The sequence below is a fragment of the Setaria italica genome, chromosome VI (genome assembly GCF_000263155.2).
Source record: "Setaria italica strain Yugu1 chromosome VI, Setaria_italica_v2.0, whole genome shotgun sequence".
Classification (NCBI taxonomy): Eukaryota; Viridiplantae; Streptophyta; class Magnoliopsida; order Poales; family Poaceae; genus Setaria; species Setaria italica.
The window spans coordinates 12670421-12697490 of NC_028455.1; the positions used below are offsets into that span (position 1 = coordinate 12670421).

A 27070-nucleotide genomic window follows, 5' to 3' on the forward strand; every position below is an offset into this window, starting at 1 on the left:
CGCGGCCCCTAGCAAATGTTTCCCAAGAGGGACATGGTTTCCCCTGGATAGTGCTTCAGCTAAGGCCTGGGTATTGGTTGTCGGGCCGGCGGCTCTTCCGCAAAAGAAGTGCTTTTCTAGCCACATCATCAGGAAAGCTGTGTGCCCCCTATTCTCAACAGTCCCGGTCCTCTTATTACTTCTGATGAAACCCTTCCACCCGCCGATTCCCCTTGTGTCCAGCCGATGTGACGTTGTGGTTAAAAGGTGATAGGGTGTGTCCGGGGAGGATATGTCGAGGCCGGTCAACAGGACCACATCGGCCAGTGTTGGGGTCATAGGACCGTGCCCAAATAAGAAGGCATTAAGTGCATCAGACCAAAAATAAGAAGCCACCATTACTAACGGCTCATTTTTCTCCATCTGGGATAAGGAAAGGTTGATGCACTGGCCGATTTTGAGCTCTTCCCATGAGACGCTCTTTGATGCGGCCACCCGTTGGTACCACTCCCTCCAACCGGGGGTTTCATTCGGCCAGGATCTAAAAGTGCCCAGCCAGTGATCTAAATTCATATCAGACAGTTTGAAGGGTATCCGGTCAGTTTCCAAATTTATGAGATCTATTGGGTCTGGGTTTCCCATGGGTCCGAGACAAACAAGGCCAGGATTTTCCGTAAGGTGAATGGTAATTCGATGCCTAACTGCCTAAAAAAGGAAAGGGGAGTGTAGAAAAGTAAGAAATAGATCTAAGGTAAATATGTTGCCGATAGAAGAAGGATTCGGTATTTACCTCTGGGATGAAGTTCTGGGTGATCGGCGTCGTCGCCGGTGCAGATGCGGACGATGGGGCCGCGATGGGGATCGCCATTGGGATCTCCGATGAAGCTCCTTCTTCTGAGGAAGGAGCAACCGCTGTCGCTACAACCGCCGGAGGTGCTACTTTCGGGACATCGCGCGCGGGAGAGCTGCCGGATGGAGCCGCCATTGGAAGGGAAGAGGAAAAAGTAGCAGGAAGTGGAGCTAGGAAGCTTTGGCGGCAAGGGAAAGATGCTGAAGGAGGAAGAAGGCGCGCGCGCTGGGAAAAGAGACGTGAGCTTGAAGATGAGGTGCGGGTGAAGCGCTATTTAAAGGATGCCTGAAGGGGGGTAAAAATGGAATTTTCACCGCGCCGGCGCTTCGAGTTTTTCGGGAGTAGTGGCTGTCGTGGGCGCCCGTTTCGAAAAATTGCAATGATCAGCTGGAAGACCGCGAAACGGAAGGATATTTTCACTGCGGCCGTTTCGGAGGGGAAGTTATAAAGAATTTCGAAGTAAAAGACTATGTTTTACTCCGAAACTGGGGGGCATGTGTTGACGCCAGATTTCGTCACTAGTAGAATCGGTGCTAAGAAGAGGAGGAATCGGAGAAGCACAGTTGGGAATCGGCCAAATGGTGCTACAGTGTGAGATTGGCCGGTGACTTCTGTCTCGCTTCGGGTCGAATATACCAGAGTCCCAATCGGTAATCTTTTGCCGATGAGGAATCGGCTGATTAGGAGGATGGGCTAATTGGGCCTGTATGGGCTTGGAATAGAAGGATGAGCTGGAAGTCAGCCCACGAAGCGTGGAGTAACTAACCTAGCACGAATCGTGCTTGTAGATATTCGTTTTCTGTTTGAATTAGGGATAGAATTCTAGTCGGTTAAGAAGATATCTGTACGGGGCTATAAATAGCTACCTTTGTAAATCTGTAATGATGAACCAATCAATACAACAAGCTACTTTTTCTTCGTACTTACTTTCAAGCAGGCGACTTCGCCATTACTTTTCTCTTCTCACGAGTTCGTGCGGGTTGGCAGGGCTGCATCATCTTGATCTCCGGCCGATTCTGTAAGTTCCGTTTATCGAGTAATATCTAAGCTTTAACTTCGGGCGTATCGCTGTTGTTTCGTTTAGATTTATTCACTAGTTATCGATATTTGCTAGATCCATAGGTTTTACCTGTTTTTCTAGTCTTTATCACCAGTTATCCAGCTAGGAATCGGTAGTTTCGGCTCTTTCTATATTCTGCTATTAAATTCATCTATTGCCGATTAGATCTGTTCCTATTGTTGTTATCATAGCTTTGTATCGATTACTTTAGTAATTCCCTGTCTACAAGGCTACAGAGATCAGGCTGTCTTATAGCCGATTTCATTACTATAGTAAATCGGCCGATTCGCTGATAAACTCTCTCGAGATCGGAAACTTAGCTGATCGAGATTTCTGGACCTGACACGTATTCTTCCTTGCCAATCAAAAGGTCAGATTGGCTGGCACGCCGCGCGAACTGCACCAGGGCATTCACCCGAACAAGAGCTAAGCAGATTCTCCCGGGTCGTGTGTCGGTCGCTGGGATTCGGTTGACCGATTTCTAGCGCCAACAACAGCAGAACTTTTGAGGAGCATATTGCACATATCAGAATGGTGTTTGACCTATTACCCAAGGAGCAGTGGAAGATCAAACTATCTAAATGCTCTTTTGCCTAGTGCCAAATCAATTACTTGGGTCACATTATAAGTGAAGAAGGGGTAGCCACTGATCCTCAGAAGGTGTTAGTTGTCTCCAACTGGTGAACACCAACTTCTACTAAGGAACTTAGGAGTTTTCTGGGACTAGCTGGGTATTACAAGAAATTTGTGAGGTACTTTGGGGTGATCAGCAAGCCCCTGACTGACTTTCTGAAGAAGAGCTCCCTATTTATCTAGACAGTTGATCATGACAAGTCATTTGCTGCCCTTAAGCAAGCCCTGTGCCATTCACCAGTGCTAGCACTGCCTGATTTTGCTAAGCCTTTTGCTATTGAAACTAATGCAAGTGGAGTGGGTGTCGGTGTAGTTTTGATACAGGAGGGCCATCCATTAGCTTTCATTAGTAAAGCATTGGGTCCAAGATCTAGAGGATTGTCAGCTTATGAAAAGGAGTATTTAGCCATTCTAATGGTTGTTCGGCAGTGGAGATCCAACATGGAGAGTTCACTATTTTCACTAACCAACAAAGCTTGGTGCAACTTACAGAACAACGTCTCCACACTCAGTGGCAACAAAAGGTATTCTTTAAGTTGTTGGGATTATAATATCACATCATTTATAAGAAGGGTTATGACAATAGGGTGGCTGACACTCTCTCTCGCAAGCCGTCCTTTGATGCTCATTGTGCTGCAGTCACATCTGCTACTCCACAATGGCTGTTAGAATTGTTAGCTGGCTATGAGTTGGATGTTTCATCTTCTTCTATTTTGTCTAAATTGGCAATTGATCATGCTATTGTACCAAACTTTACTCTCCAGAATGGTCTGCTCTGCTATAGGAATAGGATTTGGATTGGTGCTAATCCATCCTTGCAGTCTAAGCTATTGAGGGCCTATCGTGATAGCCCGGTTGGAGGACATTCAGGGATTTTTGTTACTTATAGACGTATGAAACAGTTATTTTCATGGAGGGGCATGAAAACGGTAGTGCAACAGTTTGTGAAGTCCTGTGAAATCTGTCGGCGTGCTAAGCTGGATAGGAGCAGGCTACCAGGCTTCTACAACCTCTGCCAGTTCCTAATTCAGCTTGGCAGGTGATATCCCTTGACTTTGTAGAGGCTATACAGCTACACAAGAACATTGAGGCTTACATCAACGATGTGGTTGTCAAGACAAAGGACAAGGAAAGCTTCATAGCCGACCTCGAGGAGACCTTCAATAGCCTCTAGGCTTACTGACAAGTGGGCCCGCTTGACTAGGACGTGCGGGACAAGGACATGAAGTTACTTAAAGTACACGTCAAGGCAACAAGACAGACCAAATCTGCTCGAATATTGCAGAATGTGTATTGTAGTCCAACTCAGATTGCCTTCCATGTAACAACCAACTAAGTTAGATTCAAACCGACTTGTAACCCTAGGTCGTCAGCCTATATAAGGCGGCCAAGGGAGCCTCCCGAGGGCATCTAATCTCATACCAGCAATACAATCCAAACATATAGGACGTATAGTATTACTCTTTGGAGGCCCGAACCTTTCTAAAACCCTCATGTCCTCTTTGTCTTCTCGCGATCACCTTCGAGTTCTTAGTTTTGCAATTTCCCTCACCTACAAATCAACCACTTGGGTAACCCCCTAGTGGACTGCTTGGCTACTAAATCCAATAGGCTTGCCTACATGTGGGAATTTCAATTGTGTGCTAGTGGTGGTAGATTATTTCACCAAGTATGCTCACTTTATCCCTCTTCACCACCCATTTACTACTTCAGTGGTAGCTAAGAGTTTCATGAGCAATGTGTATAGACTATATGGTATGCCTGCGGTGATGGTCTCTAATAGAGATAAGGTTTTCACTAGCAATCTCTGGAAGGAGTTATTCTCTCTAGCAGGTGTGGAACTGCATATGAGTTCAAGTTACCATCCACAGTCTGATGGCCAGACAGAGGCTGAATCAAACCATGTTGGAGCCTATTGGTCTAGTTGGCTTTCTCTAGCAGAGTACTGGTACAATACTAGTCATCATTCAGCTATTGGAAGATCTCCCTTTGAAGCATTATATGGTTATGGCCCTTGACATTTTGGCATTACAACATCAAATTTGGTGGAAGCTCCTAAATTGTCAGTTTGGCTATAGGATAGGTCTGTCATGGATGATCTGATCCACCAACACTTGAACCGCTCTAGACAACATATGAAGAAGCAAGCTGATGCCAAGCGTTCTGAGCGGGTGTTCTAGGTGGGTGACGTGGTGTTCTTAAAGTTACAGCCATATGTGCAGTCTTCATTAGCTCCTCGTTCCAATCAGAAGCTCTCGTTCAAATATTTTTGTCCCTACCCGGTGTTGGAGCCTATTGGTCAAGTTGCTTACCGGCTACACCCGACCCAATTTGGTTAGCCCATTGTGGCCCATGAGCGCAGGTGCGCATGTTTAGTACCATCTTACTAGGTGACCAAGAGTGGAGCCAACTTATAAGCCTGTATAAACCAACCATAGCACCTTCAGATTAACCCTTTTACACGAAGTGATGATGAAAGTGTAAGTAGGGTGCTATGTGTATACGTGCTCGCCCCTCGGAAGGGCTGGGCGGTGCGACTTTCAAGGACGGGGTGTTACAAATGGTATTAGAGCCAACCCTCGCGGTTGCGCGTACGGGTCATTGTACGAGCATATGGCGCATGGCGCGTGTGGGCTCTGGATGGAACACACGGCATAGCATATGGCACCGACACTAGACGTATGGTCATGCGCTAACATTTGCCCAAGTGTGGGTGAGTTGGACCGACGAGAACGTTGGGGTTTTTTTTGGGGGGGTGTATATGAGACCCGTCCCAATTTGGTTGGCCCAGTGTGGCCCATGAGCACAGATGCGCATGTTTAGTACCACCTTGCTAGTTGAGTAAGGGTGGAGCCAACTTATAAGCCTTTGTCAACCAGCCATAGCACCTTCGGATTAATCCTTTTACACGAAGCGAGGATGAAAGTGTAAGCAGGGTGCTATGTGTACGCATGCCCGCCCCTCGGAAGGGCTGCACGGTACGGCTTTCGAGGACGGGGTGTTACAAGCTACCACCTTCTTCTTCCATCCACACGTTATTCCATGTTTCACAACTGAAGAAAGCTATCCTGAACACCAACTAGGTGCCGCCGATTCTCCCTGATGATATCTCTTCTTCGCGTGCTGGAGCAATTGCTACAGACAAGATTGGTGGATTGGGGATCTCATTCTGTACATCAATTGCTCGTCAAATGGTCTGGCTGGTCCGAAGATTTGGCAACCTGGGAAGATATGGAAGACCTGAAGCGAAGATTTCCGAGGGCTCCCGCTTGGGGTCAAGCAGCGTTTCAAGAAGAGGAGGATGTTAGCACCGTTGCTCCAGAAGATTTCCAAGGAGGGCCAGATGTTGGTGGTCGGCCCAGAAAGCCCAATCCGCACATATCTGGTTCGGAATGGGTGAATGTGCTCAATTGCATGAGTCAGGTGCAGTGTAATAGGCTTAGCTATATAGGGAGAGAATAGGAGAGGACAGATTATTGATGGCAATCAACTTCTTCCCCAAACAATCATTCCTCTGCCTTCCTCCCTGCTCTTGCTCCCTTTCTTGCTCTAATTCTTCCGATTTCTCCATCCCTTGCTGTGCTAAAAAAAATCCCATTTTGTTTTGCGCGACTGCATCCGCCACCTAAAGAGGAGCTCGGCCAAAGATACCCAAACCCGAAAAAATTAACAGGCTCGAATTAATTTTTTTTTATTATTTAAAAAACAACAAACATATGATCCAGCTTCAAAAATTTGTCCAATGCTTGTCCATGAACATATCTCGGAGCAAAAATTATGTTCGAAATAAATCTTACCGCACGATGTGCAAAATGCTAAGAGCCTGTTTGGTAGCTTAAGAGCTTTCCAGTTATAATTTCTTATGTAGAAGTATACGGATGACTTTTTGCCCCTAGAAAATGTTTGTTTGGGTAAAATGCTTCCAACCTCTCAACACGAACTCCCTCCCCCAGGAACTCACGTGACGCAGCCATGCGCTAACTCCTCCAAGAAGTTATGCAGCAAGATAAGACAATTTCAGTGTTGTCGTAGACTTGAACGACCACATCATGCTCAATGATCAGTTTGGGGGAAGCTTGGATGAAGGCAAACAAGCGTGAGCTCAGATCACATCTCAAAATTGTTTGATTAGGACATCAAATTTTCGATCTAAGCATCAAATTGGATCACAAAACTAGGAATTTCATATCAGCGCTCAAGCTAGAGCTCCAACGAGCCATACCAGAAAAGATCAATTTGCAAGTGGCAATGGAAGCAGAGATCGTTGCCGATAAACTCGTCAGGGCTTGCGAGATTCGTTTGTGCCGATGCGAGAGCGCCAACGGCGACGAGACGACCGAGACGGATGGGCGCAGGTCGCGCAGAAGTGCTTGCCTGAGAGGAAAGAGCATGGTAACGGAGGAGGACAACGGTGTGGGGGAGAAGGCAGCGGCAGCTCTGAGGATTTCATGAGCAGGGCTGTGACTAGCGATTGGCGAGCTCGAGCCCAATAGCTGTTGGGGAAAAAAATTGTGCCCTCTCGAAGGTGTTTATCTTTTCTGGCTAAACAAGGTCTAAATTTAGTGAACAGACCGGTTAACCAAACGCTATTTTTCAATCCGACTCCTGTAATTTTTCAGGTCTGTATTTTAGAATTTTGAGCTTAAAACAGTTATCCAAACATGCCCAAGTCTAAGACAAAACAGAGGAAGAGGAACGCTGAGAGTGGTTTGGCCGTAGGATGCGGATTCAACGGACCTCCTCGGCGATCGTCGACCCTGCCTCTCAGGCGGTTGTTTGATTAGCCGCTCCCGTTTCTTATTGTCAGACGGCTAAATGACGTACAGACACGAAAGATATCCGGGCTGTTCGCTTCAGCTTATTTAGTCGGCTTATCAGTCATCAAACAGTATTTTTCTCTCGCAATAAATCAACCGTTTCAGCTTTTCAACCGGCTTATAAGCTGAAACGAAGTATAAGCCGTTGCTAGACCAGTTCAATACATGCGACACCCATCAGTTCCTCTCACACGACACCACGCCGCGGCAGCCGCCCCGCGCGTCCACGCCACCTCCGTCCACTGCCATGCCTTCCCGCCTTCTCCTCCAGCAGCCACTCCCGCCGCCCGCGCCGCCGCCGCCTCCGCTTCCCGCCACGAACCACCACCTCCGCCGCGCCCTCCTCGCCGCTATCGCCGCCTCCGCCGCGGTCGCGGCGGCACTGCTGCTCCTGCTCGCCCTCGTCCTCCTCCTCCGGCGCCGGCGCCGGCGGCACCCCACGCTCCCCTTCTCCCCGCCGCCGGACCCGGCGCGCCCGCTCCGCCGCTACTCCCGCCGCGCTCTGCGCCGCGCCACGGGCGGGTTCCCCCCGTCCCGCCTCCTCGGCCGCGGCGCCGCCTCGCCGGTCTACCTCGCCACCTTCCCCGACGCCTCGCTCGCCGCCGTCAAGACCTGCGCGTCGCCGCACGAGCTCCACCTCCTCGCGTCGCTCCCGGACTCACCACGCCTCGTCTCGCTACTTGGCTACTCCCCCGGCTCAGGCTCCGGCTCCGGCGCCGGCGGCGCCGCGGCCGCCGAACGCCCGCTCCTCCTCGTCTTCGAGTACATGCCCCAGGGCTCCCTCCAGGGCGCGCTCTTCGGAGGCGGCGGCGACGCTGCCACCCGCGACGCGCAGTTCCTGGATTGGCCCAAGCGGCTCGCCGTCATCCGCGACGTGGCGCGCGCGCTCGCCTTCCTCCACGCCGAGTGCCAGCCGCCCGTCGTGCACGGCGACCTCAAGCCCAGCAACGTCCTCCTCGACGCTGATTTCCGCGCCAAGCTCGCCGACTTCGGCCTCGCGCGCTTCAAGACTCCCGACGCCGTCGCCGCTTCCGGCGCCGCCGGGGACGATTTCATGAGCCAGGAGCTCGGCGAGGCCGGCGACCACCTCTCCACCACCGCCTCCGCTGCCGGCGGTGCCAGAACGGATACCAAGGACGAGTCTGGCCCGGCTGGCGCCTGGGGAAAGGAGTGGTGGTGGAAGCAGGACGGCAGCGGCGAGCTTGACTCGAGGGATTACGTCGCCGAGTGGATTGGCAGCCAAATCTGCCCGGAGAGGAACCCGGATTGGGCCGACGAGAACGACGGCGACGCCAACGATCACAAGAACTCGCCCTCCGGCACGGACGAACAAGCCGTGTCAGCCTCGCCGGAGGACAAGAAGAACGCCGACGGCAACGGCAATGTCGTCGACGGCTCTAAGAAGGAGGCGACCAAGATGAGGGAGTGGTGGAAAGAGGAGTTCTTCGAGGAGATGAGCAAGAAGGGGCCCAGCTTCGACAAGCGCCGCGGCGGCGGCAAGCCGTGGCTCCGTTCGATCAGCATGAACACCGGCCACGGCCACGGCAACGGCGACAGCAATGTCGAGCCGAGCGCTCTGGACCTCAGCTTCCGTAGAGGCCGGAAGCGGAGCCGGCGGCGCGGCCGGTCAGTGGGCAGCGACATCCACAGCGGCTGCGGCGGGGACTTCCTCAGCCGGGAGCTGAGCAGCACGACGAGCATGCGCGGCACGGTGTGCTACGTCGCGCCGGAGTGCGGCGGCGGGCCGTGCGAGCACGGCAGCGAGCTGCTGGAAAAGGCCGACGTGTACAGCTTCGGCGTGCTCGTGCTGGTGATCCTGTCCGGCCGGCGGCCGCTGCACATCCTGTCGTCGCCGATGAAGCTGGAGAAGGCCAACCTGGTGAGCTGGTGCCGGCAGCTGGCGCGCGCCGGGAACGTGCTCGAGCTCATGGACGAGAGGCTGGACGGCGGATACGACAAGGACCAGGCCGCGCAGTGCGTGCAGCTCGCGCTGCTCTGCCTGCAGCGGCAGCCGGAGCTCCGGCCGGACAGCACTGACATTGTCAAGATCCTGGACGGCGAGATGGAGCTGCCGCCGGCGCCGGTGGAGTTCTCGCCGTCGCCCCGCGTGCGGCCGTTCCCGCGGTCGTCGCGCCGCGCGCCGCAGCCAGATGCTGCCGAGTGATGGTACCTCTGCTCCTTTGCGGATTTGCTTTTTCGTGATCAGCGAAAAATTGATAGAGAAATTCATGGTGCCGTGTTGATTGTTTTGTGTATATAGGAATTAGGAGCCATTCATCTTCCCCTAATCTAACACTGAATTCATTCTATGCCAATCCAAAAATTGATCTTGCATCTTGCAGAAATCAACATAATCCTCTAGGACCCAATTGTTTCATATCTTTGCCAAGACTTGGAACTTGTAGTGTCATGTTGATGACTTACTCCTGATTTTATAACAACGAATTCTTGTCTGTTGCTTGCGACATTTGGGAACAATTGGCAACAATATTTTAGCATTGCATTGATCTGGCACCTTTTTTCTTTTGAATGATGAGTGTTCTTTCATTTAAGAATAGTGGTTAAAATACAGATGAATCCTTAGAGAAACCAAAGGGCCAATGAAAGATGAACGATCATATCTTTCAAATGTACAAGAAGATAACCATGGCGGGGAGCAATGAAGTCAATCAGATACTTGAAGTATGTGCAGTGCAGCCAATAAGACGGAGCATTAAGTTACTTTCAGTGATGTTTGCTGATACCACAGAAATAGCAGCACATTGCGTAGCACTTGCGTAATCTGTCAGTACACCACAAAATTGGTCAAATATGATGCGTCTCTATCAATCTTTGGCAGAATATGATGTCCAGCACCAAGGTCAACTGTACATAATTGGATACAGAATAGAGTTCATCGGTTCGAAAAAATGAACACAAAAAATTGTGTTTGAGCTCAGTTCAACGAGTTTTCAACTGCCATGATCATTTCTGAACAACCACAGAGGAGGTTTTGCATCCGCTAAATTACTTTTGGTCATTTTTCTCCATGAATCAACCCCTTTGCTGCATCAAATGGATGTTTCTTTACAGCCTGACTCTTCAACAGTCATGGTGAGTTCATACAATAATTTTCAAAAGTATCAAAAGGACGAGTTCGTTAAAGAAGTTTCAGCACGCCACGGCGCCAGGCCCATAGTGCTAGTGCCCCACCACCATGGGTTGCTTGCTCCCCGGTGGAGTCAAACATTTTCACCAACCACGGCTGCATGGTTGGTTGGTGTTACCCCTTTTTCATGAGGCCACCAGGAGTATATCCACCAGGCACTACCACTGCACATGTGAAATACTATTCCACATGAAGTTAGTTGAACGAATCTCCTGCTCGGTACCAACTCTGATACTCTGGACTCCTGAAAACCTGAACATAGCAAAGAACCTTCCACATGGCTGGAATTTCTTCAGGGAAACTAAAACTCCTAACCTTTACTCTTGTTCCATTTTCCACAGATCTTTTATCAGAGATTTTATGTTGCGTAAAACTATATGATATTCTTTTCCAATCCATCAAACCCCATCGCTGCGAAGAAAATTCATTTATACACATATAGCCACCCCCTGCCTTTCGGGCTTCAATGCTTCATAGTTCATACTTGACACTCCATAGCTTCCACAAAGGCTAGTGGGGTGGTCCAAAACTCACAAAGTGCAACTGAGCCCTCCCAGGCCACCAAGATGACACCCAATTAGCAGCATGAACAATAGTTTAGTTTACTGTTGGAAATGTTGCTGCTGATTGGTGTGGCGACTTGTGGGTTTTGCACTCAAAGTGCTGTGCTGTGGCTGTGGCACACTGCCCTACCCATGATATGGCTTTGCTCTGTCCCACATGGCTTTCCAGCTCCCAGTGCTGTCCCTCTTCATTAGTTTATGGTTAGTGTTTTGTTTGATTGGGATTCAGGGTCGTGACATGTCTCTGCAATGGACAATTTGTGTGGATCGTGTATCTGCTGATGATCTTTCAGTTTGGTGAGGCAGCAAATCCTTTTGTTGGTTGTCATTTTGTTTTAGTGCGTGGTTGCTTTGCGTGAGATACTTGTCAGTTCTAGAAGTGAATTGACCCTCCTGATTTTTCACCACGAAATGAAAAAAAAACACCCATGGAGCATCAATAGAGTCTCACTTTTCTTCGGAAGAAAAAGAGCAAATCAAGCTCGCAAACTTGTGGTCTTTTCGTATGCATAGAGTATTATTTTGATTTCGTCGGCTCGAATTTGAGTGATTTTTTTCCCTGATAGAATAGAAAACTAACCAATGCCTTTTGATCAGTCTCGTCCTTTCAGAAAGACAGAAAGCTAAGGTTCAGGAATGCCGTGTACTGGTCAATGCTTCTAGGACAGTGTGAATCGACGGTAAGCCGGTCAAATTTTGTTAAAAGAGAAAGGCTCTAGAGGCAGAGCATATGTTCAGTCTAGGGGCGTGATGCACCTGGTTGACCTTTAAAGACTGTGAAAAGTACAATTTTGCAGTGAATTTTTGTTTCCCTAGCCATGAAAAGAAGGGAAAGCGCTTCATGGTCCCTAATCGACCGAGCCAGAGGATGTCTCAACTTTGAACCCGTGTGTCTGCATTTTATCAAAGGGAGAGCTTTTGCGGCGATCAGTTGTATAATTAGGGTACCCTTTCTAATGATGAAAAGTTCTGTTTGTTTATCTCTTGATCTTTTTGTATAAATATATGCATTCTTTTTCACCCTACAGTATAGCATTAACATATACTGTGTCCTACACAAAGAAAAAAAAAAGATGAGACTATTACTTAGAGAGCTAGTTAATTTTGTATTTAATAAAAATGACGCCGGATAAAAGGGAACTCAAGCATGAACTGTATACTTGTGCCTTACCAACTGAACTATCGTACCGTCCCTGACATTAAACTGCATATAGGTAAATGCCAGAGCTACGTTCTTGGGCTCTAAAGTCTGCAGCCCCGTACACGAGTCATCCTTTTCATGTCATTATTTAACCTAACCGTCTTAGTTCCATCACAAACACCATCCATGAGTTTTGTTGGTCCCTTTCAAGAGGGCGTTGTCTCTTGAGAGTTGAGAATGATATCCTTCGTCCTTATCCAGTGCATTGATTTGACTTCTGTTTTCTTTAAGAAACAATATATAGTAGCTGCATCCAGGCTGCTTCTACGTGTCACATCGATCATCTCTTCGCTGCATCTGGAAGAATTAGGATGATTAGGAAGCAACATTTCAAAACTATTGTTTGCATTAAAATTGGAACACATGGTGGCCCAGCGTGAATGGCAATGTATCACGCAGGGCATTAGACATCAAAGACATGATCTGCAAGAGTATGTGCACCACGCGCCCAGTTCTCAAACGATTGAGCTCACTGGATCACAAGTATTCTAAATGTAGATATAACTAGAAAAGTTAAAACCACCTACGGATGGAGTACTTGTGTGCCTTAATGTTAAAGGCATTTCTGAATGACGAAGGGCACGTATTAGGCCACGTCGCCTGATTTAGTGATTTTAATGTCCGTCGGATCTCAGCAAGCGTACACTTTTAGCCGTTGATCTCGAGCCTTGTTTCTCGACGTTTCGCGACGGCGGCGCAGCGGCCGACTGCTTGCCTCCCACCTCGCGCAGCCTCTGCTGCTCACATGCTCCTCCTCCCGTTGGTGTTGCCATATCCCTTGCCCCGGCCGCCGCCTCGCGCTCCACCTCTGGCTGCGTCTGTCTGCTCCTCCTCTAGCGGCCCACCTCCGCCTGCCCCCGTCACCAGAGTTCGAGGAGAGCCCGCGCTTCTCCCGCGTTGTCCGTTCTCTTACACAACGGCGCGCACGGCTTGAGCGGTGGCGGAGCGCGGTCCCCCTCCTCATGTGGTCGTCGGGTGACATGGTGGCGGCCGAGCTTCCCCAGGCACGGCGGGTGAGGCCTCACCACGATGTCCCTCCCTGGGTAGATCCAGCCTCCTTCATCGGAGCTCGTTCATGATGGTGATGGCGTAGACACGCGCACCGCTATTGGCCTTTGCGGCTTTGCGTGGTTTCAACAGGTGGTGGACGGAGCTCCTCCTCGCGTCCGCTTGAGTGTTTGCATCGATTTTCATCTATTTTGTGCACAAAAAATTGGTTTGTCCCTATGCCTGTGAGTTTTGTTTCTAGCCAGATAAGCACCAGCACAGCATGTCGTCGCCATCCGCGTCGCACCGGTTGCAGCCATGGCGCACCTCGGTGGTGCAGCTTTTGGCCAGGTCACGGTGGGTGCTTCAAACCAGCTGGCGAGCCATGTCCGTGCAGGTAACCTGTATGATGAAATGCTACTGAAGAGTGCAAATGCAGCAGCTCTGTGGAGAGCACAGAGCACTAGAGCAGACAGTGTATGTCCAGTGTCCTAAAAAATTTCGATCTCAAATCAGTCAGTGTGATTTTTCCAATCTCAGCTCCCAATCTCTAATTCTTTGCTCCCGATGTCTGCTTGTTGTGATCCAAAGCTTCAATGCAGTGCTGCTGTACAGGGTATGGTTTTCGCTTGTTGCAGTGCTGCGGCTGGAGTTCCTTCAGCCTTCATCGTCGACCTCATCGTGATTTTTTCCATTCAGATTGATCCACCTCTAGAAAATTGACAAGATTCTATATTCCAACAATATGAGTTGTGAATTTGTGATCCTTTGTAACTTCTGATCAAATTTCTCATCAGTTACAGATAAACGGCTCATGTTTCCGGGGCATGTTTATTATTATATATCATTATGCAAAATGTCATTCTCCATATAATTATGCCCTCTCATATTAGCTCTCAGTGGTGCGACAAATACATATATAGTATTCTCGGGGAAAAACATGTATATGAATGTTTTTATGTTCTTTCAGGACTTAACTAACAGAAGAGTACATTCGAGAAGTTTAACCAAAAAAGGATTCTTGCTAGGAATACCTTTCTTTTGTAACTACTAAGGCAATAGATCTTTTGTTTCCTTATTTGTAGTTAATTTTAAATACTATTGTGAGTTAAAGGTTGTGCCTTACATATTTATACTTTAGTTTTAAGTTTAGAGAAATTGTTGCATACTTGGAGAGATTCTTGAGGTTTTCCTGTTTTTTTATATATGGGACCTTTAGATGCGAAGCACCATCATTGTATTTTTAGACTAAAAAGTTGGCAACTTCATGATGCCATGTCTCATGTGCATTACAGTGTAGCAGAATAGATGTTGCTGCCAGGCGGTGTTAATCAATGTTTTTGGCAAAAACATTCAAGCTCAGTTAGGCCTTGTTTAGTTACTAAAGTTGGGAGGTGCCAAATTACTGTTACAGCACTGTAGCACAATGTAGCGTTTCGTTTGTATTTGTGAATTATTGTCCAAACATTGACTAATTAGGCTCAAAAGATTTGAGGCTCAAAAGATTCGTCTCGCAAAGTACAACAAAACTGTGCAATTAGTTTTTAATTTCGTCTACATTTAGTACTCCATGCATGCACCGCAAGTTTGATGTGATGGGGAATTTTCTTTTTACATAGTGCCAAAGTTAGGAGTTGGGGGTGCAAGGGCTTACTTTCATCTGCTCATGCTTGTGTGAAGCTTTGAACTCGGTTCATGCATCCGTATGCAGGTCAGACCGTAAGAGGCAGGAGAGAGAAACTGACTACCCTAGATGTTATAGACAATTATTGTCCAATCCGAATGACAGGACCATTAGGGGCAGGAGTACAAGTCCATGCTGTATGTTGGGGCAGTCATGTGTTTAGCTTTAGGAGTGTTTGGACATGAGGTGTTAAATTTTAACAGTGTCATATCGGATGTTCGGATGCTAATTAGGAGAACTAAATATGAGCTAATTATAAAATTAATTGCAGAACCCTATGCTAATTCGCGAGATGAATCTATTAAGTCTAATTAATCCATCATTAGCAAATGGTTACTGTAGCACCACATTATCAAATTATGGACTAATTAGGCTTAATAGATTCGTCTCGTGAATTACACTCCATCTGTGCAATTAGTTTTGTAATTAGCCTATGTTTAATACTTCTAATTAGCATCCAAATATCCGATGTGACGGGTGTTAAACTTTAACACCTTGTTGCCAAACAGGCCCTTAGTTCATCGTAATTTAAATCGCAAACTGAACCTAATTTTTACAGTCATGTTTAAATGAATTGCTACCACTTACGTTAGTAATCACTTTTTATAGTTTTATGATCACAATAGAGATGAATCACTACCACATGATTGGTTAATTCTGTTATTCTGGAATGGGGATGATTTGATTAGTTCACTAAAAACAATTCTTTTTCTTTAAGTTCAACCATTTTCTTACTCCGTGTGACCTCTGTTTTGCTTGACAGCAACACATATTCCAATAATTAATTGTGAGTAATCATTAATCAAGGATGCTTGTAAACATAATGCTATTTTTCATTGGTAAATTTTTATTGATAGTTCTAAAGCTTTTTTTTAAAAAAAATATACATGTAAGTTACCAGTGTGCAATTCATTTCTGTCTTGGTGTCCCCAACTTCCTTAGTTCTGATCTCCTTACAAGTCCTGCTGTTTTAATTTCATCACAGTAAAACTAGCAGTTTGTTCTACCTGCCGTTTTCTCAAAATACATACCAGTAAACAATGTGCAGTTCCTTTTGCGTTATTGTTCACCACTTGCTTAGTTCTGGCCTTCTTATAACGGACCATTTTTTTAGTTTCATCAAAGAAAACCAGCAGTTCTTTGGACTTTACCTTGCTCATTCATCATTTTGATAATTATATCGAAGGCGGAAATCGCGAAGCTGATTCTACAATCGCCCTGAACTTTCCTTCCCTCCGGTCGACGCCACTTCCTTCTCCTGTTCTTCTCCACATGGCGGGCCCCGCTATAACAGAAATAATTATCACCGTTTCAACTCAGCGCTCCATTCATCCTTTCCTTCTCTCTCCTTACCTTTTCCTCTCCTCTCGGTGCCGTCGCCAGCTACTTTCGATCCCGAGCAACGGCAGCAGCGGAGCGCGAGCCGGCGGTGGGGCCGGCGTCCCTGGCTCCGACGACGGCGGGCGAGGGGCGGCGCCGGGGCTGCTCGGTGGCCGGCGGGGTGCGGCGGCGCGGGGCAGCGGGGAGCCTCCTCCGCGGTGAGCGGCGGCGCGCGGTCCCGGGGGCGAGCTCTCCCGCCGGGGAGCGGCGGCGCCAGGGCGGGGTGCGCGGCGACACCGGGCAGCGGGGAGCCTCCTCGGCGGGAGCTCTCCCACCGAGGACGGCGGCGCGCGGGCATTCTCGACAAGGTCCCCCGCCGGGAGTGCCGAGGCGAGCTTGCCTGCCGGCGGCGGCGGCGCTAGGCTATTTTGTTTCTTTTTCTTGTTTTCCAATTTTTTTCTAAAATTTTCTTCTATATATTTTTCTCGAATCTTTTGCTCACAAATTTTTGTTTTCGTTTTCTTTTGTTTTCTCAAAGTTTTCTGTCCAAAAGATTCCCCGCTATTATTTTCACGAAAGTTTGATCACAAACTTTTTTGCACGCAAATAATTTTATATGAATTTTTGGTCGTATAAATTTCTGCGTAAAAATTTTGCACATAATCTTTATCGCATATATTTGTTCAATTTGGGACTACTTTCTTTTTAATTCACTACGTTGGTGGATACTGCTTTGAATATTGTTTTGATATTAATAGACCAATAACTTTGGTGGATCAAGAATGTATAAAAATTATTTTTTTCCTTTCTAAAATAGTTATTTACATGCGAATTAGTGAACCCATATAAACACACCCACAGACCTTTAGGGGACAATATTCTATATGAATAGACCAATAACTTTGGTGGATCAAAACACACCCACAGTCCTTTAGGGGACAATATTTGATATTAATAGACCAATAACTTTGATGGATCAAGAATGTATAAAATTTATTTTTTTCCTTTCTAAAATAGTCATTTACATGCGAACTAGTGAACACATTATTTTGTTACGAGCAATTTGCATATAAATACACCCACAGATCTTTAGGAGCATTACAGGTATTTTTTAAACAGCCTACAGTTCACATTAAACAGCCTACAGTTCACAGCCGCTCTAACCAAATAGTCTTCTACTTTTCCCACAACAACTTTCTCGCAGCTGCTTTTCCACAACTCATAGCTCACAGCAGCTTTTGCAAAAGTTACAGTCAACCAAACACAAGAGGATAGGGAAGGGGATGCACGTCGGACGAGCCAGACCGATAGGTGTGGGAAAATTGACCGGACACACGGAAGCGTCCGGTGGTCCGTAAATTAGATCCCAGCGGAAATAAACAATTTAATGATTTCATATCAAGCTGTACAACTCTTTCTTCATTCTTTGATTTTTTAGATAAAGTTATTCTTTATAATCCAGAGTTCGAACATTACTCACTATTAGAATCCTAATAATAGCTAACTGTTTTAAAACAGTCGGCCATCAACATATACAGTCGGAAAATCAAATAGTCAAGAGTATACGGTCGGTCATTTCCCGTCGGCCATCCATAGTCGGCCATTCGACCAATAGCAGATGGGGTGTTGGCCACCAAGTTCCCAAGGGAAAAGCCCGACGGTGCACTGTTAGCCATTTCATATAGCATATTCCGATAGCCATTCCACGGTCATTTCATAACCAGGCTAATAGCATATACGGATAAGGCTAATAGCATATACGGATAGGCATTCCATTTCATCCGGACATACTTAGGGACTGGTTGAATATGATAGGCTAAACTTTAATAGTGTCACATCGGATGTTCAGATGCTAATTAGGAGAACTAAATATGAGCTAATTATAAAACTAATTGCAGAACCCTATGTTAATTCGCGAGACGAATCTATTAAGCCTAATTAATCCATCATTAGCAAATGGTTACTGTAGCACCACATTGTCAAATCATGGACTAATTAGGCTTAATAGATTCGTCTCACGAATTACACTCCATCTGTGCAATTAGTTTTGCAATTAGTCTATATTTAATACTCCTAATTAGCATCCAAACATCCAATGTGATGGGTGTTAAATTTTAACACCCTGTTGCCAAACAGCCCCTTAGAAATAAGCCATATGAGAATTATGGATTACAGAATTGAAGTTAAACCTTTGCTATAGACATACTTTTTTTTGAGATTGCTAATAGACAGAATTATGGAGCCTCATGCTCTCTCTGTAGGCCCTTTATAGTTAAGAGTGTTCACACATAAGCCATCTGAAGGGCATGCAACACAACATGGCAGCGTGAGGTGCTTGATCATCTTCTTTAATCTTCTCCGCACCTCTCTCGCCGTCAGCGCGCACGTGACGCAGCCACCGAGGTTGAGCCGCTCGAGGCGCGGGTAGTGGTCGAGGAGGGCCGACAGCATGGTGTCGGGCAGGATCATGTGCGACAGCACGAGCTCCTCCAGTTGCGGGGAGGTTCATGATGACCCTGATCAGATGCACGCTGGGAACATAGATGTGAAAGTGCCGGGGCGGACCGACATGGAGCCTCCTTAGCGAGGGGGCGTCGGCAGCGATGCGGCACAGGAACCGGCCGGCATCGTGGCTGCTAAAGGCCTCGTAGTGCCCGGCGCTGCGCTCTAGGGCCACGTAGGCTGTCACGATCCAAAGTTGCTAAACAAGCTTAACATGTTAACATTAGCATCATTTGTGCATAATGGAGCATCAATGCATAAGCATTCATGAAATTGTTGTTTATCGTTGAAATTCTAACTTGTGAAGCAACTCAAATTTCTACTATGCAATTGTGCCTCCTATTATTTTATTTAGATAGTAGGTGCAATGTGATGATTTTACAGTAATTTTACTTAATTTTTCAATGATATTTTCCCATGTTAAAAAATTATTTAAGTTTCAGTTTTTAGTTGTTTTCTTTTATCAATTGTGTGCAAACCTTATCAATTCTGGATGTTATTCTTGTGGTATTATCTTCCTTGTGATTTTATCTTTCAAATGAGTATTTTTGGGTGCCTGTAGCTGGGTTGTTTGAAGTGGAGAAGTTGAACGGTTTGAAAATCGGCCAAGCCCACTCGTCAGCGCCTCCTTCCTCCTCTCCCGCGCCTCCTTCTCGCCGGTTGGGCAGCAGCAGCGGTGTCTGCTCAGCTGTCGCGATCGGACTGGCCACCGTGGCTTCGCCCACGCGAAATGCCTCCCTTTCCCTCGCTCCCCCTTGCCTTTTCAAGCCCGATGCCGGCCTCTCCGAAACCCAAGCTCCTCAACCTCCATTGCCGCTGCCACCACCTTCGAGCTCCCCTCCATTGCCGGCCCGATTCACTGCCGTTGGTGAGTCTCGGCTTGATTCCTCGCAGCCACAGCACCCCCTAGATCTTGCGCATCCATTTTGCCCCTCACCTTTCTTCCTCCTCGACCGTGCAGGGCGCTCGCCGGTGAGCTTCGTCCGTCGTTCCGCTACCGCCCCTAGAGCTCCGCGGTGCTGGCTCCTCTGTGCTGCGGGGTTGCTGCTGGTGAGCCCCCATGGCCTCAGGGCGCCGCGCCCTCGCATCCTTGCTACGTTGTGCCGCACTTCCCAGTTGCCGGCCAAGCCAAGGCCACGGCTGGCCCCACCGGCCATCGTGCCTATGTCTGTGGGTGTGTTTGGGTGAGAGAAGATAGAGAAGGAGAGGGGGGTATGGGGAAAGATCTAGGGACCCAAGTGCAAGCCACTAATAGATCTAAGGGCTTAGATGCAAATTAACCTCGATTTTGTTTATTTCCTAGAGTTAGATGGCTTAGAACTTTGGAAAAGCATAGAAATGTGTAAAAAGTGCTAAAAATGCAAAACTTATTTTGTTGTATTCCTGTTGATATCTAGTTTATTTTAAAATTGTGCATGCTACTGTTGTAGGTCTTGCTCTATGATTTATTTTGTTCTAGAATTGTTAAATGCTTTATAAATCATGTGATGATCCAAAAATGGTGGAACCAATTTTGTTAGCTTCCATTTATCATGTATGCTCCAGATCTGCAACTTTTTTAAGTAGAACCTATGGTTTTTGCACTGTATTAAATCTATTTCTTGCTTGCTATCTTAATCTTGTTATTTGTATAATAAATAGTAGAAAAATGATAAAATGTTGAAACCACTTCTGTTTGCCTGTGTTTTCTGTATAGAATCCAGGAAAAATGATATTTATGTTTTTCTTGTTGATTTACATGCCTTTTATGATTTAATGTGTTTAATAATATTTTATATTGTTTATTTTATACCTCATTAATGAAAATAGATTTTAAGGTGAATCCAACTCTCATGATCATGTTTTGTGATCCTCTATTAGTGTGATTTATTTCATAATTGTTGCTTAACCAATGATTTTAATCTTGCAAATCGTGCTTGTTAGTGGATTAATCATTTAAGGTGATCATTCCATTTAATCTTGATGATTGGTTACTGTTGTGGGTGTGATTGTTATGTTAACAATTCATTCCTTACTGTTTCTATTATTTTTCCATGCATTTCATGAGCATTTGCACTCATAGCATCATCTCTAATGCATGCGCACATTTGATTCATTTTAGAGAGCGACTTGCCGGAGAACGTGACCGTTGAGCCCGAAGCTGAGGCCGAAGTAGAGGTTGAGGTTGAACCCGAGGAAAACCAAGGCAAGTAGCTATGCATACTTATCCTACTTTTCTAAATAATTTGTTACTATGTATATATATGGGATGCATGTATATGGGATGCATGTGGGTTACCTATCTTATTGCATTGTTAGAACCTATGTCTTTGTTACTATGGCCTCCCTTGCTTTGTTATCATATATCTTGTTGCTCAAGTAGTATGGGTAATAATGAATTAATCTTGTTAATTGCTTATCCATGCTTAGACTAGAATGATCACTTTGGTAAGGGAATGGTTATAGGTTAATCAACACCAGTTCTAGTATGGATGTTTAATATTGTTGAGTAATTGAACGTGATGGTTAATTGGATACGAGATTTGAGCGGTGTGTAGGGTTACGAGAATGGAGTTGACATAGATCGCTTGAGTCTATTAAGGACTGTCTGTTGTTGACGTTGGTTTGAACTCCTTTTTCATGCTACCACATGTTCTCGAATGGGATGAATAAGCCTAATACCTTACTTGTCTCGCTCTATGAGGCATGGTCCTATATGTGTGGTCCTCGGACTATGTTGAGAAGCCTAGGAGTGTCCCCGGTGGACCTAGGTTGTCCTCCACACAAGCTAGGCGTGTTTTACTTATAGTTTGGGGTGGTTTGGAAAGGGTTGGTATGAGTACCCCCTTGCGCACCATTGATCGGGTGTGCGAGCTGCAAGGTCCTCGAGTCGTGTGGGTAAAGAGTACACCCTTGCAAGGATAAATCAATTCAAATTGCTACGCTCTCGGTTATGAGCAAGCTCAAGTCCCATGAATTCATCGTAGAGTCATCGGATGCTTATGTATACTTGTTCACATATTTATGCTCTATGTTACCATGTTGATGTAATTGTTTTAACTAAAATTTGAAGTAGGTTAGGGCAAGATTAATAAAACTTGCTAGCTGTCCATAGGGTGTTATTCACATGCTTATGGTAAAAAATTAAGGATAGGATGAGATAGGCTTTTGCAAATCTACTTAACCTTAAAGCCTTACTCATTGTTCACCCTTATGCATGCTCCTTGTTATATAATTGCGTAAGACTTGCGAGTACCTTTTGTACTCATGTTGCTATTGCTCACTAAAGTTGCAGGTGAATCGGAGGCCGTGTTCGGTCACTTTTACCCCTCCGATCTAAGGGTGGGTGATGATTGACTAGAGTGGTCATTGTTGCTTCGATGGTGTTCTTGGGCAACTACACCATCGTTTCTTTTGCGTTAATCTAACGTATCCACTGCGTAGATGTGTTCTCTTCATGACTTAGATATTAGGAAAACTTAAACCTTAATGTTTAATCTCATGTTGTTGTTGTCATCAGTCCAAGACTTATTTTTTTGAGCTCATTTATTTAATTTTTAGATTTGATCCATGTATGTCATGAACTTGTAATCCTAATTGTTAACTTGTATAATGTTTAAAATTTCTCTTTATGGTTCATGTGGTGATGTGCAATTTGTACGGCTGGGCGAGCCGAGTACTGCCGACAGTTTCAAACTGCCGGCTCTGATCGTGAAGATTGCCGCACTCAAGACAGAAGGTCTGACCGGCGTCGGTGAGGCCTTTAGCTTCACGAGGAGGTGAGTCCAGCCCCTACAGCTGAGCTGCACATGAGGCTACGACTACTCGGGTCCCAATGACCCATCACGGATGACGTAGCACGACTTGTTCATGGATGAAGTAATGACGCGGCTGAAGCGCTTTTTCAAGCATGTCAGGAGCATACCTACAGTCTTGAGAGAAGACTACGTGACCAACCCGCCAAACCCAGTAAGTACCCGTGGCTTGCAGCCCCAAATACTGATTTAGGTGTCTGTCAATGTATTTGACTTATTTTCTATTTGTAGCAAAAACTTCACTTGTACTGCTCCATCCCTCCTCCACCTGGAGCTGATGTTACTCCATGTGCGCAGTCCCTTGTGGCTGTGCAGAAGGCGATCAAATGGGAGGAGGAGGAGAAGGAAGAATTGGAGGACTGGTCCTCCTTCAGCAGCTTCGAGTCGAAGACTGCTAAAAAATTTGTTGTCAAGCCCCGCCTTTCCGACAAGGTGGGGTCGTCTTCCCAGACGACCAAGCATGAAGCTGAAAGAGTCCTGGAGTCTAGCTTGGCACCACCCACAAAGAAGGCACATACTGTCACTATCAAGTGGGTGGCCAAGAAGTCGTCCGCTGATGAAGTTCTTGTTGGAGGTATGCCCTAGAGGCAATCATAGAGATGATGATATTCCATTTGTATCCATGATTTGTATATTGTGTTCATTGAATATCCATTAAAGGCTACTTGAATTGATTTGCAATTATGTGAATTGTATGTGAAACTCTTTACTTGTATGGTTATTCTAAAGTTGTCCCTAGTCGGAGTTCATGTGAGGACACACATGAATATTAGACTAGCACATGTATTAGTTGATGACTATGTTTCACAAGTCATGGACATGGAGATGTTGAACTAATAATGTGGGCACATGTGGAGACATGTGCTAGGACTGACCCAGCACGAGAAGTAGTTCTCTCTTTAAACAACATATACGCTTTGTTCTTAGACCTGAGATTGTCGCATGTATTCAAGATGTGGATCGACCTACTTAGGGGCTATCAAACGCTACGCCATAACAGGGTAGTTATAAAGGTAGCTTTCGGGTTTGTCAAGAAGCATGCTATGAGACATGGTCAATCAAGATGGGATTTGCCCCTCTCTGATTGAGAGTGATATCTCTGGGCCCCTCGAGTGATCGGATCCGAAAATGCATGGTCATGCTACGTATGGTTAAGAGTTAACCTACAAAGGGATTCCGAATCACAGGATCGAGAAAGAGCGGTCGACTTGAAGCTAGACCAAATATCGTGAGGCAAAGGGAATAGCATGTATATTATGTTGTGATGGTTCATCTCATATGATCTTCGTGTGCGTATAGGAGTTGGCACGTCTTGCTAGAGGCCGCTACCGACTATTGGGCCGAGTAGGAGTACTCGGGCAATGTCTATACGTATCCGAACCCATAGGGTCACACACTCAAGGGGCTGGAAGCCCAATTCGGATCTGATCCGAGTTGGATTAGGTTTAGAAGTACTAATGGGCCTCTGACCAAGAGGCCCGTCAGGAACCTCTATAAATAGAGGGGTGGGGGCGCCCTAGGGTTGACACCTTTTGGCGAAACAAATCTGCCGCGCCTCCACGCCCTCGCCTGTTGCAACTCGCGGATCTAGCAGTCCGGCTTGCGACGCTTCCTCCCTGCACGTGTGGATACCTTGGAGGTGTTGCGCCTGCAGCACTCCGACGAGCCACGACGAGCCGCCGACGAGCCACGACGAGCCGACGATGAGCCGCGGCACGAGGGCGATCTTGCTGTACGTGGACGAGCTGCTGAGGAGCTGCTGGATGTTGACGTGATCGACTATGTACGACTACGTTGATCAACTACGTACGACTATGTTGATCGTCTTCGCTGCATCGACGCAAATCTACATCTTCCGCACCAGTAGTGCGTCGAGTGGTAATCCCGTGATCCTTATACGACAGGTCTTCCTGGTTTTACGCGGTAGAAAATTTGAATTACGCTAGTGTAGCCTACCTCGTATCCCTACAGTGGTATCAGAGCCGTAGCTGTTTAGTTTTAGATTCGGGATGTGTGCGTATGGAGATATGCGAGTTTTCATTTTGATCTATGTCCTGGTTTCGTGCTCTTGCTGCAATGGTAGTGTAACGACATAGTCCTACCGGTCGATTTCCGCCATCGGAGTTAAGTGATACACGTAATTCCAGTTGCAGTGAGCGAAGATCAATATGATTGGTCGAATCGAAATCCAGGGTCATACGCCAGACGCATTAGATGTGCAATAGTAGATGGGATCTACTACCGGGGTCGAGATTTTTACCGTATGCGTATGCTTCGGTAAATCAGCCGTAACTTTTCGGTACGATCTCGGATCGGGGTGAATTTTATATGAAAATTGATCTACAGAAAAAGTTACACATGAAATTCAATGGTTTTTCTGTTTTTGTCGAAATTAGATTTCCCAAATTCGGCTTGGAAGATGGAGTTTCGGGCCTCCGAAGTTTGGAACGTTAGGACGCTTAACTCTATTTTGCAGGATGTATGTATCTTGTGATCAGTATGGCCCTTTTGTGTATGTGATGCATGTGTGTAACTCATTCGTGACCTGCGTGTCGCGCGTACGGCAACACGGCAGGAGCCATATGTGTTGTCACGTTATTGTATTTAATGGTCTGCGTACCAATCTGTGATGATCCAAGCAACTATGTAATCTTCATTACTAGCTTCTTTACTAGCTATTAGGCGTAATAGCATGTTCTAGTTCTTGGAGGACTCATCACCAGGAGGATGGCGCACATGGAACATGGAGATGGAGATCACCATGGTGAACAGGTTCTATGGAGATGGAGATCACCATATGAAAACGGGCCATACTGTGTCACAACTATGTGAATGCTATTCTGTTTATATTTTACTTTCTGCATGCTGTGATGTTAGAAGTAGAATGATCCCTCACAAAGTTTAAGTTAGTATGCCCTCCCAACTAAAACTTGCACCGTCCCATGTCTTGTACAATTAGTGGTGGGTCTATGAAATTAGGGTGCCACCAGTTTTCCTTGATTAGACGGGCTTGTGTCGGACACTTACACGCATAAGGGTTGGTTTGCCTAACAAGGTTAACTTAACGGTTAAGGACCTTGGGGCATAAAGTTTGGGCGCCGAGACATGGAGATGTCACCCAACAATAGGAGTCATATGTGATATGATTAGCAAAAGTTGCTTACCGATCTACCTTGTTTGCTAGCGGTGATGCTAAAGCTCACTAGTAGACTTGTTAGTTGTGGATCCTGAATCACTAAGTTTCAATAGAGGGATATTGATTTTAGTGGGAGTAGATTCTGTTAAAATAGTTTAATGTGATTTGCTCTATCATGGATACGTTTGTCTTAGTGTATTTTGCATTACTTTTGTTGTAGATTAAATGGAACCTAGCAGCACTACACCATTTGCTTTGCGTTCGGTCCTTGAGAAGGACAAGTTGAATGGAACAAACTACTCGGATTGGATCCGCAACCTAAGAATTGTTCTCAGGGCTGAGAAAAAGGTAGATGTTCTAGACAACCCACTACCAGAAGAACCTGCTGATGATGCACCCGCTGCTGCTAAGAATGCTTACAAGAAAGCATGTGATGCTAACCTCGAAGTAAGCTGCCTTATGCTTGCTTGCATGGAACCCGAGCTGCAGATGCAGTTCGAAACAAACCATGAGGTGCACGATATGATCGTGGCGCTTAGAGACATGTTCCAAACACAGGCCAGGAGTGAAAGGTTCAATGTGTCTAAGGCCTTTGTGGAGAGCAAGCTAGTAGAAGGCGCAGCAGTAGGACCACACGTAATCAAGATGGTTGGTTACACTCAACGGTTGGAGAAGCTGGGTTTCCCACTGGGCCAAGAGTTGGCCACTGATTTCATTCTTTTGTCTCTTTCGCCTAGCTATGGGAACTTCATCTCGAACTACCATATGCATGGGACGGAGAAGGGTCTGAATGAGCTGTGTGGCATGCTTAAAACAGCAGAGGCTGACATCAAGAAAAGCGCTAGTACCAGCCATGTGATGGCTGTACAGAACAAGCCTAGCTTTAAGAAGAAGGGCAATTCTTGGAAGAAGAAGGGCAAGGCTAGAACGTCCAAGCCAAACCCAGCACCCAAGGTTAAAGCTGGACCTGGACCTGCTCCAGACAAAGAGTGCTTTTACTGTCATGAACTTGGTCACTGGAAGAGAAACTGCAAGCAATACCTAGCTTCGTTGAAGAATGGCAGAAGTAAGAGTACTTCTACCTCAGGTACGCTTGTTGTTAATGTTATAGACAATATTTTTCTCGCTGATACAATTATTAATTCTTGGGTATTTGATACCGGATCGGTTGCTCATATTTGCAATTCGATGCAGGGAATGATAAGAAGTAGAAGCGTGTAAACAGGAGAAGTTGATTTCCGCGTGGGCAATAATGCAAGAGTTGCTGCGTTGACCATCGGGACGATGCAACTCCACCTCCCGTCAGGATTTATTATGGAGTTGAATAATTGTTATTTCATTCCTAGTTTAAGTCGAAACATTTTGTCTCCTTCATGCTTGATGAAGGATGGTTATT

At 46.4% G+C, this 27070-nt stretch overlaps 1 protein-coding gene and 1 long non-coding RNA gene across 2 annotated transcripts; both read left to right on the plus strand.

The window, feature by feature from the left end:
- Positions 1 to 7501: 7501 nt before the first annotated feature.
- Positions 7502 to 10917, plus strand: LOC101772471 (putative receptor-like protein kinase At1g80870). Its single transcript, XM_004973082.3, has 2 exons — positions 7502 to 9505; positions 9912 to 10917. The coding sequence occupies exon 1, from the start codon at positions 7587 to 7589 to the stop codon at positions 9501 to 9503; it is 1917 nt and encodes a 638-aa protein (XP_004973139.1). The 5' UTR covers positions 7502 to 7586; the 3' UTR covers positions 9504 to 9505; positions 9912 to 10917.
- A 1994-nt stretch (positions 10918 to 12911) lies between these two features.
- LOC105914635 lies at positions 12912 to 14112 on the plus strand. Its single transcript, XR_001164304.2, has 2 exons — positions 12912 to 13715; positions 13830 to 14112. It is a non-coding gene; the product is annotated as an uncharacterized LOC105914635 (long non-coding RNA).
- The last annotated feature ends 12958 nt before the right edge of the window (positions 14113 to 27070 follow it).